This window comes from Pteropus vampyrus, unplaced genomic scaffold (assembly GCF_000151845.1).
Source record: "Pteropus vampyrus isolate Shadow unplaced genomic scaffold, Pvam_2.0 Scaffold103, whole genome shotgun sequence".
Lineage (NCBI taxonomy): Eukaryota > Metazoa > Chordata > Mammalia > Chiroptera > Pteropodidae > Pteropus > Pteropus vampyrus.
The window spans coordinates 74,368-90,914 of record NW_011888884.1 but is presented as its reverse complement, the minus strand read 5'-3'; the positions used below and the strand labels follow the sequence as shown (position 1 = coordinate 90,914).

The window sequence follows — 16,547 nt, the reverse complement described above, 5'->3', positions numbered from 1 at the left end:
AGATAGGGAACTAGATTGAGAAGGGACTCATCCAGCTAGCTGGTAATATCATCAATTTAAAATACAAGTTTTCAGAATCCACACTCTCATCATGTATGTAACAAATTATTTGAATAGCCTTTTTACTCAAAGAAAACAACTACAAATTAGCAGCAACACACAAAATAAGAATGCTATTTAAACTATTTTGTTTCACAAAAAGTAAGTAAACCATACCCTTCTTTCTTTGAACAAGCGCCCAACCTTTAAAAACAAGTACTTTGTTTTCCAAATAAAACCAGTCCTTTTCTGATCAAATTGCCCCAATGTATGGCAGAGGCAATTAACGATGACACACTGAGCTCCCTGTCTTCACTCTACGATGACTAGAGTGGCTTCTGCACATGCTTATGAGGCAAGGCTTACTGTAACTATGACAGAGACTGTCCATTCACTCCAACATCCACTCATAGGAACTCATTGTTCCCACAGCCTTGAGACTCCTGGCTTGTAGGTCAAAACCCCTGAAACAAATTCAGCTTTCTGCTTTTAAATTAAATCCACTCTCTCCCTTTCCTATAGTGGACTGAGGGACACCTAGAATGAATCTGTAGCTAGTTGTGGCTATCTGGCTAAGAACTGGCCAATGGGACAGAAGGGAAAGTGCCTTGTAGCGGTTTCCAGAAACTCTCCTTAAGAAAGAACTAACAGGCCTACTTTGATCCTTCATTCTTTCTTCATCTCCTCTGTCATCACTTGCCTGGAATGCAGTACACTGTGCACCATGAGGACAAAGACCACACCCTAGGGATGGCAGAGCTGGGAGCTATAGAGTCAGAATCCCTAAACTATTATCTGAGACACAAACGTCTATCTTGTTTGAGGCCACGATATTTTGGAATTGTCTGCTATTTGCAGCTACACTGATCCTAATAAAATGTGCAAATAAGATGCAGAAAAATCTTTTTTTTCTCTCTTTTTAATTTTTAAAGTATAACCAGACCTGAGAGGATACAGGTGGTCATTACCTTCTTGATGAGAGGTATAACAATGTCAGAAAACTCCTGGAATCTGTCTTCTTTGGTGGCCTTCAAGACATCGGCTGCACAGCTAATTGCTACAATCTTGTATTTGAGATTTTCTTTGCAACACTCCTTCAGAACAGCTTGGAGAATTTCATTTGTGCTGGGTTGATTGGGCACAGGCTTTTCCAGCTCCGCACTACAGGATCCAAACAAAAGTATCGGAACAGTTAATAAAGGCGAGAGCTTTCAAGTTCAGTTTAAAAAATGACATTGTCATTGAAAGACCACTTACCTGCAAGCTGTCACCACACAGGCAATGGCTTTCAACAGTTCTTCCTAAAGAGTTGAAAACGAGAGATGCTATTAAACACATGTGTCATTTACGTTCTCTGTATTATGACTACAATTACCTCAGGAATATTTAATAACTATGACAACAAAAATTAACTAGAGTCATCTTGTCATCAATACACTTTACTGTTTAATAAGCACATCCACAGAAGCAGGATAACTGTCTTTATCTCTATTTCATAAAGCCTAGAAAACTGAGTTGCCCAAGGTCACACTGGCGAAGTGTCAACCATGGAATTAGAACTACGTCTGGCTCTTAGCCCAGTACTTCTTCTATACTACTGCCCCAGCCACTATTGACTTTCGCAACATCAAGTAGACTGTTATACTCTGCCCGTCTCATTTTCCCCACTGACTATGCACTGTAAGTATCCTACTATTGCCCTGTGTAAAAAATGACGGTTATTAATTCATAGGCCCCAGAGACCAGCATCCTCAACCAAGTTTAGACAACTCGCCTTGCTACTCAATTTCATACACCCGATCCTGATCTCTTCATGAGGTTAACAGATACAAAATGGTAACCAAAATGGTTTAAGATTTATCTTGGAAAGCTGAACATGATAAATAAAAATCAATCTCCAGCATTACTATGTAGTATTCAAGGACACGTAGATTGTACTTTGATGAAATACCACGCTTAATCAAAGTTTACTCAAAGCTTCCCATTGGCTAGAAAATATGGTTCACAAAAAGAATCCATCTGATGTCCCAGAAAACCAGATTCTAAAGTTTGTAGGAAATGAAAGATGAAGTCATAATTCTTTAAGGATACCTTAAATTTAACAGAGTATGAATGGTCCCTTTACCTTTCCTGCCCACGTTCTTCCAGCTAGGCCTTGCAGCAATGCAGTCAGTATCATTCCCAGATATGGAGGTACTAGGGAGCTGGTCTGTTTTGCAATTGATGCCATGGCAATTGCACCCTGGGCTTTCATTTTCCAGGACTGAGACTGTAAAGCCTTCTGGGTAATGGTAATCAACTCCTGCAGGTATAACCGAATGCCACCAAAGGAACCTAGGTTATGAAAAGCAAAAGTAAAGCAACTTATAAGCGACCTCCCTAAAAAAAATTTAACTGATTTTTCTTTTCTGTCTGAAAACATGTTAGTGACCATCGGTCTAAAGAAGTGATTCTCAATGGTCACATTTCACCGCTCTCTGAAGGGGAGAGAAAGTGGCTGGTGTTGTGATGCATCTTTACAACAGTAGGACTTTATGAACTTGGATATGTCCATAGGAGGGTGTCATGCAAATAGTTGTCATCCGTTAATATGCGGCGAGGTGAAAAACAATTGAGAAGCACTACTCTAAAATAATACTCTAAGGCAATATAAAATCACTATTCACTCTCAACTAAAATAAGTGAAGCTCTCCTCTGCTTGGGCAGAGTTTCTACTCTCTCACACGAGCAGTAATGAAGGACAAAAGAGCGCTGAGTGCCAACTCTGAGGACTCAGCGAATGGGACACATGTTATTGAGTTCCTGGGAAAGTAACTACAGGAGTTCATGAATAAAAAATATGAGTAAAAACTCAAGCTGTAGTTCTTAAGAAACAAGTTTAATCAGAGGTGCTGTTTACTAACCAGGTACGTTCTCTTGCCACACTTCAGTCCATAAGTTACATTCTTCTTTTTCTGATTTCTCCTCATCAGCAATTTCATGCATGCCTAGAAATGCCAAAGGCAGAACTTCTTTGGCATGGTTCTTCAATACATCAGGGCTGTATCGTCCAATAGCATGAACAGTCAGAGCACAAGAGGTCTTATAGATGGGTTCTGAGAGAAGTAGAAAAAACCACGATGTTTATGATACTGTTTTTAAGGGTAACTGATCTAAACAGACTACTGTTCGACTTGCACCACAGCAAAACAAATCAATAAAATCAATTAGAAATGTTCCTAGCAAAGCACATAAAATCACAGAGAGTAAGACCTGATTTGTATTGTTTTATTAAGCTGTTAACATCTAAATTTAAAATGATATAAAGATAAGAAAGGTACCTTCTTTCTCCATATACCAGCCATTGAGCTTCTGCAAGAGTTTCTCAGTGCTGCTATCCCGTGAGGTCTGAAAACGAAACAATCTTAGTCATTTCTTTATAATTATCCAAGTATAATTACTTAACTAAGCAAGAAATTCAACTCACCCGAACTAAATGGCCCATGGCAAATGCACAAGATTTCTGAATTACACTGTTCCGATCTGTCAGGCCGCTAAGCAAAGCGCTCATAAGTTTACCTATCAGAAATAAAGAAGAAAAATCTCATACTTGGGTGACCAAATGTTTTGCTCTATTCTCAGAATCAAAACGAACTTAACCCTGTAATTAATATCTGACTTATTCCATGGTAGTTTAGAACTCCTGTATGTTACATTTGTACTATCCATTTGCTTCCTTTTGACTGCTATAAAATGAAAAATCAATCTGTGTCTAGAATATTGTGAGAAAAGTTGCAAAAATGAGAGCTAGGTGCATGAAGTTCATCAGGCCCATTTAGGAGCCAATCTAAAAAGAGAAAAATGTTGATGTAAAATAGCTATAAATGGTAAACAAATCCTATAGGATGACATACACTTTCACCTCTTTATACCACTAGGAAATAATCAAACACTTATAAAACTAAAAACTTGCCAAACTTGATCATCCTTTACTTCTTTCAAAAAAGAGATAAAGGTAAAGGGGAAAGATCGGGGAGAAAAAGTACATAGTATCACAAGCATGTCTGAATGATAATTATTTTTCCTTTTAAAACTCTGTCATGCAAGACAACAAAAATATCACCACATATGGTTTGACAAACTCACCTGAGTAAGGTGTTAAGTCCTGGGGACACTGAGTAGTTAATGACACAATGACACTGGCACAGCCTCCCTACAGGGTTACAAAAGCAAAGGTCTAAATTTGATGGTCACAATGCTCTGTCGAAGCCTTTGTTTAAGGTGTCAAAGATTTAAAGATAAAATATACATGAAGCCTAGGATCCTCCAGATTCAATCTACAAAGACGAAAACTCTTATTTTAGATTAGCAATGCAGAGATTTCTTCAAAACCTCCAGCAGGAAGATGGTGCTCTCATGCACTGCATATAAGAAAGAAAAGTGGGTCTATCCTTCAGGAGGGCAACATATGTCATCTTGTCTATCCTGTTCTAACACTTCCAGTTCTAGAAATTTAACCAAAAGAAATAGCTTCAGATGTATCTCAAGACAGTCAACACAGTGCTTTAATATTGAAAAAAGCTGAAAACAAATCACACGTTCCTTGGTGGATTAAAATAAATGATGTTTCGGCCACACAACAGAGTATCAGATAGTCATTAAAGAGGACATTACAGAAGACACAAGCACAGAAAAGGGAATACTGGAAGGAAATACTCTGAAATATTAACAGCAATTATCTCTGGGTGGTAAATTTAGGACAATTTTTAACTCTCTCCTGATCTATAAATGCAAAAGTTTTTAAATACAAGCAAGTGCTCAAGAAAAAAAAAGTGTTATTTTTTGTCAGGAGAAAAAAAATGTAAATTGTTTATTTTAAAGAGTAGAGGGCAGGGTCAAAATCTTGAAGAGAAAAACATTTTTCTGTCCAAACACCAGCTGAGCCCTCTGTGAAAAAAGCTAGAAGAACCATGCCTTGACAACTGGATGAGCATTTCCATTAGTAACTGATAATGAATAAGGACCCTTGAGGGTATGTACACAGCAACCAGGGGACAGAAATGATTTCACTAAAAAAGTCAGTCACATGTTTCATTTCCTGAATGCGCTACATATTTCAAGTGATTAGTGCAACCATAAAAACGAAATGTAACAAAGTATTAAGTTTTATGAAAAAACATGAATTTCAAACATGATGGCTATTACATTTTTGTGGCCTAATGAAAATTAATCTTTGTGAAAAATACACTTACCTTAGTTCCAAGACCTACGCCACTTCTGATCAGTTCACATAATCTAGGAACTAGTTCACCCAGCACCGACACATCAAGATATTGCAGGCACTTTTGGAAGAGAATAAATATAAAGTTAACCTTAGCAAATATTTAAGTCCATTCCACATCTTCAATTAAAAACTATCCATGTCGAATATGTACCCACTGGATTTGACATGAAGATGAAAAATCACTGGTTTGATTTTGCTCTGATTTCAATGTTAAAACCACCATTGTACTATAAATAGAAAAGGCATTCACCAGTGGGGTTCAACACTAAATACAAAATGAAAATAATGAAAAACACTGACCTACTAAAGGGTAAAATAAATAATGATTACCCAAGAAAAAAGAATCTCTCTGGGCCTACGTCCTCTGTATCAATCCACGTTTAGTATAAAATACCTAGATAAAAGCTGACCTTCGGTGGGCCTCCCCTAATGAACCACCTTACTAAAGTCGACTTCTTATGGAATTTGCTAAACTATATTTTTGAAAATGCCAAGAAATATATTCTATTTTTAATGAGCATATCTACAAAGTATTTGCTAACTATTCCTATTTCTTTAGGCTTTCTTTTCTCCCCAATAACCCACCTAAGACATGACATCCTTAGACCAATTTTGGTAATAGTCTCCCAGTAAGCCCTAAAAATACCTACTTCTCTTCTCCAACGTGTGATTTGCTTAGCAAAACAATTTCCAGTAGCTCCAAGCTCTCAGTTAACCAATCCAAGGTACAGACAGCATTAAAGTCAACTTTAGTGACTTTAGTGGCTCCTCATCTAAGAGTTCAGAAACTTAGAACTTAGAACTTTGGAGCCAAGCAGCTCTTTTCTACAAACCCCTTCCTATGACTGAAACAACATATTGACGCTGCTCAATTCTCTTCTCCCACCTTTAGGCTGCCGACTTCCTTGAATACCTCCAGCCTACATGGCCCCAGGTCCTCCCAAAGACAGTGCTCAAGCAGAGACTAAAATCTAAACCTGCTACACAGATACCTTTTAATGTATTTTTCTCCTCTGAACAGAAATCTGGATTAATGGATTCTACCATTTGGAAAATTATTTACTCCATTTAGTAATACAGATGATAAAAAGAACTATATTAAGAAAAAAACAGGATCACAGTAGGTGCTTGACTTAGCCCTTAAATCTCTACTTCATTTAGTATAACCTGAAGACTAAGCAAAAGCACTCTAAAGCTAAACGAACAAACTGAAGCTTTCTCATTACATTGGGCACTGACCATGTTGATTGTTTCCATCATGGGAGAGGATTTGGCAGCACTAAGTCGAGCACTATCCATCGCAGCCTGAGAACAAAAATTGAAATCACTGAGAACATTCAATTAATTAAAAAGAACCTCCACACACTCTCATAAAAGGCCTTTATGCCAAATTGAAGAATATTTTAAAAAATAATATCTAGATATAACAAAGTCAAACATAAGCCTAACTCTAATTTCTTTTGACCTATACTTAATCATTTATCTACAGAGGCAGCAACTTGCTACAGGTGAGAAATTCAGACGATAGTTAGAAATTAACATAATATGGCTCTGAGCAAGTCATCTAGCCTTCTTGAGCCTCAGGTTCTCCATTCCACTAAATAAAGAAACAGACTAAATAAATTTCTATCTAAGGCTTTTAAAAACTGCATCTAAGCAACAAAAACTTTCATGTATTTATTGCTTTAACTCTGTAAAGGGCCTTCACATCTACAGTGGTATTTTAGTCTAACAACTATGCTGTAGGAGAGGTTAACACTATTCAGACATAAGACATAAGCGTAGGGCTGCAAAGTCTGGACTAGAATTTATATTTCCTAATTCACATTGCCTAGTAGGTGAGAACCTAGGAAGAGGCAAGATTACTGCTAAAAGAGGGAAGAATGATGAAGAAGAAACAGCAATACGAGAGGCAAAGGGAAAAGAGAGTAAGTTATTACAGTAGTGTGGACAACTGACAGAAAATCAGTCAACTGACAGAAAACATTTATAATCCATACAACAGAAGGTTGGATAGTCCTAATAAACAAAGACAAATGTAAAAACCTAAGTACAAAAATAGGCATGGAATAGAAAGAAACACACGATTCACAGAAGAAATAAAAACAGCTAATAAAATATGAAAATACAATGGACAACACTAATAACAGTTAAGTGTAAATTAGATCAATGAGATTCTTGCTTATCAGATTGATGTTATTCAATGTTGGCAAAGATGTGAATAGGTAGACACACATTAAAAAGAATTAAAAAGATCTATATACAGACATGACCTATTATTGACAAAAATAAAGTTGCAGAACAACTTCCATCACATACATAGTCTGATTCTATTTTAAGATTAGTACGTTTGTTTGATTTTGTAGTCTATGACTACATAAAAATTTGAAAAGACACAGGAAACTGGTGACAGTGGGTATTCCTTAGGAAATGATACTGTGCTGGCAGGGAGAGGGGACTCCTTAGGAAAATATTTTCTACTCTGTTGTTTTTTCATAATAAATGTTTCATCTGTAGTTTTTTAAAAAATGACTCTGATCAGAGACTAGGCAACTACAGTATATCTAAAAAAAACAGGATAATTTTGGACTATGCCAAAGTCTAGATACAAATCTTCTTTACTTGCAGGGTCGGAGTGGTCCACAGAAGGACTCTCAGAGTATAGACCCAACCCCTAAAAAAATAAAACACGTACAAAAAACTGTGTTAAATGTTAATGCATTTTTTGAATGGAAATGTCATTTTCATCTAATTCACAAAATCGTGTGTGGGCCTCCTCCTTGTAAAAAAATACTACATGTGGTTACAGTAACTGAGCTGTTTCAAGAATGGTGAAAGTATCATTCAAGTCATGCAATTTGTGTAGGGACAATGGATGGGCTGTTCGGGTGGCTCTCAGCACCTTATCAGGGCTTTTCCTCCGTGACACTTACCCAAAAGACTGTGTTGTCAACTCACCTTTTCTTGGTCTGTGGCCCGGAGGCTCAAATAATTGAGAACCTGGGGTTCTAATACACTTAAGGATTCCAGCAGAGCTGGGATGAGTTTTGGTGCATGTGGTTTCAACATGGCTCCTGCACTTTTGCTGATCTTCACAAGGGTGTTAATGCTACAGACACACAGAACACAACTCCTGAGTCTTTTTAACAAAAGTAAGAAGCCCTATGATTCTAATCATGAGGAAGTTCTGCATTTTATGCCTATATGAATATACTCAGTTACAGAGCCTGATCTTAGCACTATTTTATTTTTTACTTTTTATTATAGAAATATCCATGCATGTATTATATTAGAGAGAATCACAAATGAAATTCTATGTATTCTCTATGCAATACAACAATTAGCAACCTTTGGCCAATTTTGTTTCATTTATACCTCTACCATACACACACACATACTTTTTCCCCTGCCATTGTATTATTTTGAAGCATATCTAACTAAACTTCAGTACGTATCACTAAGAGGCAAGCATTCTTTATCATAACCGAAGTACCATTTTACAGCTTAAAAACATTAATAATACCTTCTTATGAGCTAATATCCAAATTTCCCGGACTGTTTCACAAATGTCTTTAACAGTTTCTTTGTTAGAACCAGATCCAGGTTCCAACTACATGTTGTAATTTACTGCACTTCTTGAATCGTTCTTAGCAGTGCCCTTCATCCTTTCTTTTCTTAGAATTTGTCCTCACTGATTGTATCTTGATGGTGTCACTTAACATGTTCCTCTGTCGCTTGTACAGATCAGCAGGCTAAATCAAGTTCAGATTCAATTTTTTTACAAAACAAGAATATGTCATAGGTGGTGCTCTACATGTCCTATTTCATCACATCAGGATGCACATAGTGTCTGCTTATTTTTACATGTGTGTGTCTGCTAAGAATATAGTGGGTTAAAGTCTGGTTAGCCTGAACCACCCATTATAAAGTTCCCATCAACCTTTCACCAGTGGATTTAGAATGGACTTAAGATCATTACCTAAATTACTCTACTGAAGACAGCAAAATGGTGATATCCTAACTTTATCATTCCTTTGCATTCGTTCAGTGAATCCTTCTAAAAATAACTCTCCCTCATCAACCATTTAGTTACCATGAAATACTGGTGGTGTTATTAATTTGAACTAATTTTAATAGTGAAATAAATGGAACAAATAAAGTTCCTAGATACCATTCTAGCTTAAAAACAAAAAACACACAAACTAGAATCCTTCGCTGTTGATTGTAACCTAAAATAGCCATAAATACCTAAATGTGAGTGTATTTTTTTTTAATTTAATAATTGCAGGTGGTAAACAGTTTATTTTAAACTTAATAAACTGTGAGATATTGCTAAGTGGTATAGCCAACAAGCAAACTCCTACAAACCTATGGCGTAATAGAAGATGTGCTTGCAGGGGACAAAAGCCAATGACAATAAAATAACACACTTTACTCAAGGTAGAAGCAGAATGGCAGAATGCTGGTTTCAAAGCAAGGTTCTCATGAGAACATTTCTGCAAAAATGTTCTCACAACTTTTCGAATGCTCTTGGGTCATCTGGGGTTCTCTCCTCAATGCATTTCTCTATACTTTTAAGAATCTAATAAAGAAACTCAATTTCTACTAAATGGCTAGAAACTGGACAAATCTAATACATTCCATTCACCAGTTGATTCACACCTGAGGGCTCGAACTTCTGTCACAGGACTCATCATTCCTTTGTCCAGAAGGCAAGGGAGAAGGACAGCGATGGTTCTCTGGCCAGCTGCTCCTTTGGCAGGGTCACACATTTTCACACAAACCTCACATACAAAGAGCATGGAAATTAGTGAAACTGAACTCTCACCCAATTAAGCATTCATCTGACAAAACACTTCCTATTTCCCAAACCCTTAGAAAAGAATGAGTGCATCTACATTCTATGACACTACAGGGAGAAACAGAAGAATGAGTCCTATGTCTGCCAATAACTAAATGGAAAATTTGGTAATAAATTTTACTTTATAAGCTTTAGTCTTCCAATTTGTGAAACAAATTGGAAAATAAAATGAGAAAATGTATAAGAAAGCACTTAACGACGTGACCTATGGCAAGGTTTATACAGCTACAACGTAGAAGTCCACAAATAGTCACAATTAAGCTCAAGTGGGAAACTAATAAACTTGCCAACTTCATAAATATGAAAGGCAGATTAACACATAGACATAGCAATAGTAAAAAGAAAAGATAAATATTGTTTGATCTAAATGATTAATGTGTTCTTCAGGGTCAAGTGGAAGTCATATCTTACATAAAGACCCAGATAAGCTCACCATTTAAAAAGACCAGATACATACTTTGTTAAAAATACTAGTATTCTAGTGTAATAGCATCCAGTTTCTCATTCATTGTAAAAACAGTGAACTATAATATGCCAATTATTCTACAATTAAATGTCATTTTACAATGAAAAAATTACATTACTGTCATTATTACTTAGAACCCTGCCCCACTTCACAACCCCAATATAAGATAAGAGTTTTCACCTTGCTCAGAGTTTTCAGAGCTAGTTCTGCTGCTTTTCGTACAGATTCCTAAAAATTAAAAATGTTTGGCAAATACAAGTTAGAGACTTTCTTTCTCATCTACCCCACGATGCATAATAAATACCTTCAAATCTACACAAAATAGTGAAAAATCCTACTTTCAATACTGGGTAAAAAAAAATTTTATTTCATTAGGCTCTGTGCCCATCAAGGAACATATTGCCATGTCATATTTTTTTTTAATTAGGTATGACCTATTTTGACCTTATAAAAATATAGCTACTAGGTATAAGTTTAGAAACTAAATATATTTTTAAAAACATCTAAATCTACGTGAGGATTATGAAAGACTTAAAAATCTCTAACGAATAAAGCAAAAAGAAAGGCAAAACTAAAGTACTTAATTTTAATGATAATATATAAAAATACGTAACATTTATACTGCCCAGGAAAAATTCAGAGGAACTGGTCATGTTATTTGGGAAACTGATTTATAAAACTGAGCTAAATATTTTTTCTAGATTATCTCCAAACTGTTATTTGTCCCTAAACGAAAGTATGAGATCCCTATTGAAAACCAAGCAATAGCCACCTTAAAAAAAAAAGTCAACTTTTACATCTAAAGAAACCCAAACTTGCAACTTCATAGACACATCAAAACTGAAACTTTGAAGGGAAATTGTGATCTTTTAAAACTGTCTGGATATTGAATTTTGAAACATACAAATTTAACAATTCCAGTTTAAGTTATTCTACGAATAAATGCAGACTTATTTATTCTATAATACCTTTATATCATCTTGCACTCTAAAAAGAGTTTCCCAAATTTCTGGAAGTTTATCAATGATGTCATCTAGGGGTCTTCCTCTCAATAAATCATTCAGAGCCAAACAGCTGAAAAATAAACAATTTGATTTGAAATATTTGATCAAAAAAGCTCAATATTTTACTCCGAAACATTCTTATCAAACAAGAACATGGATTCTGCCAATATTTCTGGTCATAACCACCCCACCCCAAGACAATGACTATTTTCTCCTTGGTGTCTCAAATATACCACAGACATATGGCATTTACAGTCATCAAATGTCTGTTTCCCACAACTATAATACAATCTTTGTGAAATAATACATCATTTTTGACTTACCACTGTACTCCTAGAGCCTAGCACACTGCCAAGCACAATGCAGGCACTGAATATACATAAATTATATATGTATAAATAAATTCTACCCTAAAAGTCATGACAGCATATAAATATATCTTGATGTCTAACAATTCAGTAAGTGATCTTCTAGTTTAATTTCATACTTATAAAAACTACGACAATTTAGGAAAACCACTAGTTTAAAAAGTTAAATAACAATAAATGTCTAATCCAACCAGAAATTTGCTTTTTAGTAGTTTGACACAAATTATAAAACTTAGAAATTTGAAGGAAAAAAGAAAATCAGTTGTATTTCACTGGTTTTCTATCTCCAAAAATGATACCTGGATTCTCGAACTCGCCACATATTACTGGTAAGGTTCTTAACCAAATCTTGAAGAATTTCCTTCAAATACTTGTCCACCTAATGAAAGCAAAAAGAATGAAATTAAAAATGTAAAACTCATCAATAATCAAACTTTTATCTCTCAACCACAATGACCATCTCTCATTATGTAGCAGCCTTAGTGTCTCTCGAGGCCTTTTATTTAGCCCACAAGTCTTTCCCCACTTTGGTTGCTAAAAGCTGCCAGAGTGATAACTTTAAAATGCAAACTTGATCCTTGTATTTCTTCACTGCATGAGAATAAAGTCCAATCACCTGGACATGGATACGAAGTCCTCTGTGACCCCTCTAGCTCTAATAGTCTCATGTCCTATTATCTCACCTCCCTCCATTCCCATCTCTACTCAAAATCTCCTTCCATATCCTACTTGTCTGGCCAATGCCTACTTGTCCTTCAAGATTCAAATCAGGCATCATCTCGCAGAAAAGACTGGCCTACTCTTCCTGTGTCTCCCCAGCACCTTCTTAAGCACATATCAGACTGGACAAAGACTGTGCTGCTCCATCACACTGAGACCTCAAGGGCAAGAACAGTGTCTCACTTGTCTCTGCATCCCTGATACCGTGCACATTGTCTGGCACATAAAGAAGCATTATGATTATTCAGAATGAAAGACGAGTTTAGTCTTTTAAGCTTCTGTTTTATTTTGATATACACACGTTGATCTGGTAACAATTAAGAAATTGATGATAGACTCCATTTTTATACTAATCCGAAGAACCTCCAAACTTATGGCTTTTCCACTTTTTCAGGTAGGAGAGGTTTTGCTGTCCTTACTTATATGTAAGAGAACCAAGACAGAGAGGTACTTAACTCACCTTAAGATTTAACAAACTGATGTCTTTCTAAATCTACTTCTCTAAAGATTTTCCATAGTGATCTCATCCACACTTGTGGCTTCACCTTTTACTCATACAGAAATGACAATCACATCTCAAGAGCCTAGGCCTATACCTGAAGCTATAAAGTCAACTCACCTATTAGAACTTAGTGGACCCAGTGGTACTGAATCCTCCCCTAGAGCAAACGAAACTCACCGAGCCTCCAAAACTGAGCCCTCAAGTGTCTACCACACTCAACCTAGCATCAGATTGAAGAGAGAGGACAGGGCCACATCATATGCGGGGACTGAAGAGACACGGTAAGGATCATGGAATTTATTGAAAGTAAACTGTGAAGTCACCAAAAAGATTTTAACCCAAAATGGCACAATCTAATTTACGTTAAAAAAAAAAAAAACTTTTATTGCTGATAATAAATGAAGGAAGGCAAACAAAAGTGTAAGATGACAACCTGTTCATCAGGAAAAAAATAAGGAAAGCAGAGAGTGGATTCAAGGAACATTTTGGAAGCAGGATCAACTAAATGTGCTATTGGATTCAACTGAAGATGTAGGTAAGGCAGGCAAAAATCAAGGATGACACCAAGTTTCCAGGCTTGGGTAAATGAATGAATGCTGAGAATGGAGAGAGAGAACGTTGTTTTTTCAAGTCCTATTCCAGACATGTTAAGTCTAAGGTGTCTTAAAACAACATCCAAGTGAAGATGTCAAGCAGCAGTTAGATACGCAAGTCAGGAGCACAAGTTTTATCTGGGCCGAAAACATGACTGGGAACCATCACAATAAAGACAACAATTATATGCCCCGGAACTGATGAGCTCATCTAGAAAGATAAAGCTGAGAGAGTAAAAGGGACTCATTGGCAAGCCCTGAAAAATCCTAATATCTAAAAGTAGAGTAGAATATGAGAAGCCGCCAGATAAGAGATAACAAAGAGGAGAAACCACATATACTAACTGCCTGCTTCCTGTCTCTCTCCTCAGCTAAGTGAACCTGAAGGTTAGGAACCATGTGACCCGTTCTCCACAGCATCAACAGCAACTGCAACCTACAGTATTCCATTCGTGTGAATATACTACCATTTCCTTAACCAGCCACCCGATGGACATCTAGGTTGTTTCCATTTTTGAGATTTCAATAAATGTTGTCATGAGCACATTTGATACCTTCAAAGAAGGAAGAAAGCAGGAAATGAAAGAAAGTTTGTTTGTTTTAACAAAAAGTACATGAAGTAGAAAGGAAGATGAGTATTGGGTTTAAATCTCCTGCATAATCTTGTACAAGGATTCAGATACTTGCCGTTGCTTTATCAGTGACCAGTGCATTCCAAATACTTGTCATGGCCTGCCGAATGCCAAGGTTGGGATCAAACTGATAACGATAGAGACGAGGAACTAGTTGAGGCAGAAAAGGAGCCAGCTGTTCTCCAGCTCTGGTAGCAATTACATTAAAACCAAAAGCAGCACCCTAAAAAAATAAGAAGACGAAGTGGGTTAGATATACCTGTTATAGTAAAGTAAAATATTAACATATCAAATATATGAAAATCACAGAATTCTCCCTCCCAAATTTGTCCCTGGATTGAGCCTGATTTATTGGGTGTCCCAGCTTTTCCAATCAACAATGCAGCCATGTAGCGGTCTAGCTCTCTCTCATCACACTTTTACAGAACACTCTACATCTCAATTGCGACCATCTGCCAATGTAACAGATTTGGCTTTGGAGAAAAGTAAAAAAATAAAAACTATCCAGTGATATCAACTTACCTTCCTAGAGTTCCACATTGCATGATGGTTGGCTAAATTCATAAATTTATACACCAGATCTGGTTGACTAAGATCGCTTGCCAGAGAACAAAGCTCCTTGTAGGTGGAGAGGCCCTGGCTTGGAAACAAACAAACAAAAAGTATGCAATAATGTGTTCTCTCTATCTGGCCTAATAATAATTACACCACCAATTACTAGGACATTTTAAAATTACGTTTTCACTGTATTTCCAATACCAAGTTATCTGAACACCATAGAGAAGAGAATCAGGTTGAGAAGAATATAAAAAGTCACCTAAATCAATTATCAGCAGGGCCTGGTACGTAACATAAACACATCTGCAACTCCCATGGAGGTGGAGCCCTCAGCACTTTGGGAAGCAGCCCAGCAACCCTTCATTACACTGTGCACAAATCTCACCATTGTGAGAGTCAGTTGAAACAACTTGTGTCTTTCCCTAAGTTTTTTCTAAACTACAGCACTCCGGTCTTGGTAATAACATCTTTGACTCCTGTTAACTTTCCTCTTAACAAATAATATTTGCTCAAAACTTGATCATTTGTGTCAGTTATTTTAGGGTGGGGGGTAGGGACAGAACATTTTTTAAGAACTCAGAAGTCTTCAGGGAGAGTAAGTGAAATGAAAATAACTCTCCATGTGAAAACGGTGAGCTAAGGGAGTGCGTCCAGGACAGAACTAAGTGCCACCTTCTAACGCTGTAGACAACTCTGAAGCAGGGCTCTGCGTGGTGCCACAGCAAGGCCCAGTATGCTGCAGCTCTACCTGAGGATTTTCAGAGGAAAAGCAACAGTGTAATCGCAATGGAATAATGATAAGATAAAGGAGGTGGGCTCTCGGAATTAATCTGAAATGCTTAACTGGTGGACTCCCAGATACCAAGTAGAGTTGCCACCCCACAAGCCCATCCATCCAAAAAAAAACTAGGTGCCGTGGATGCTGAGCTATGCTGCCAGATGCCCCTCAGGATTCCCTGAGTTCAAAGTCAGATCCTCCCCCACAGCAGCCAATGGTTAGTCATTGAGAGGGTGTAAAGGCCTGATGAGGGGACATAAAGGCCCAGCCCCTAAAAGCGGAAAGACTCTGAAGGGTCACCCAAGCTCAGCTCCAGTGCAACTTGAGAAGTCAGTGTTTGCTTAAGTGCTGGCAGCAGGTCAGCTCCTCCTTGGGCCATCTGCCCTATCTTGCTTCCTAATTCCCTCCAGGGTGATGATCCCGGGCACTCTTTAATAAACTGCCAGCATACAAATCTCCATCTCAGAGTCTGTTTCCCAGAAAACCCGAACTACAACATTAGGTTTTTTCCATGGAAGTTTCCTTCTTCCACTAACACATTTCCTAGGAGGATGGAAATCAACCTCATAAGAGCTCTATTCACCAGACTAAGGATGTCTAATGACTGACCAACAGATTTGACACACTTACCCATCGGGTGTTTTGCCAAGGCCTCCCCCTTGAAATACCACTGTCTCTCCAGAAACTTCATGTTTAGCTCTAAACCAAAACAAGGGTAAGAATTTAAATTAGCCTCAAACTTTTCACACCAGCTTTCAACTCA

At 37.1% G+C, this 16,547-nt stretch overlaps 1 protein-coding gene across 1 annotated transcript in view; it reads right to left on the bottom strand.

The window, feature by feature from the left end:
• KIAA0368 (KIAA0368 ortholog) overlaps positions 1–16,547 on the bottom strand; it is a 78,616-nt gene that overhangs the window by 6,608 nt on the left and 55,461 nt on the right. The window contains exons 28-44 of the mRNA XM_023533454.1: positions 16,415–16,483; positions 14,971–15,088; positions 14,504–14,671; positions 12,301–12,380; positions 11,598–11,703; positions 10,810–10,857; positions 9,965–10,086; positions 8,261–8,411; positions 6,542–6,607; positions 5,271–5,360; positions 4,165–4,231; positions 3,506–3,597; positions 3,360–3,426; positions 2,943–3,134; positions 2,165–2,373; positions 1,297–1,340; positions 972–1,200 (exon numbers count right to left, since the gene is read on the bottom strand). Of these exons, the coding sequence (XP_023389222.1) occupies positions 972–1,200; positions 1,297–1,340; positions 2,165–2,373; positions 2,943–3,134; positions 3,360–3,426; positions 3,506–3,597; positions 4,165–4,231; positions 5,271–5,360; positions 6,542–6,607; positions 8,261–8,411; positions 9,965–10,086; positions 10,810–10,857; positions 11,598–11,703; positions 12,301–12,380; positions 14,504–14,671; positions 14,971–15,088; positions 16,415–16,483 (1,918 nt within the window). The remainder of the gene's footprint in view (positions 1–971; positions 1,201–1,296; positions 1,341–2,164; positions 2,374–2,942; positions 3,135–3,359; positions 3,427–3,505; positions 3,598–4,164; positions 4,232–5,270; positions 5,361–6,541; positions 6,608–8,260; positions 8,412–9,964; positions 10,087–10,809; positions 10,858–11,597; positions 11,704–12,300; positions 12,381–14,503; positions 14,672–14,970; positions 15,089–16,414; positions 16,484–16,547) is intronic.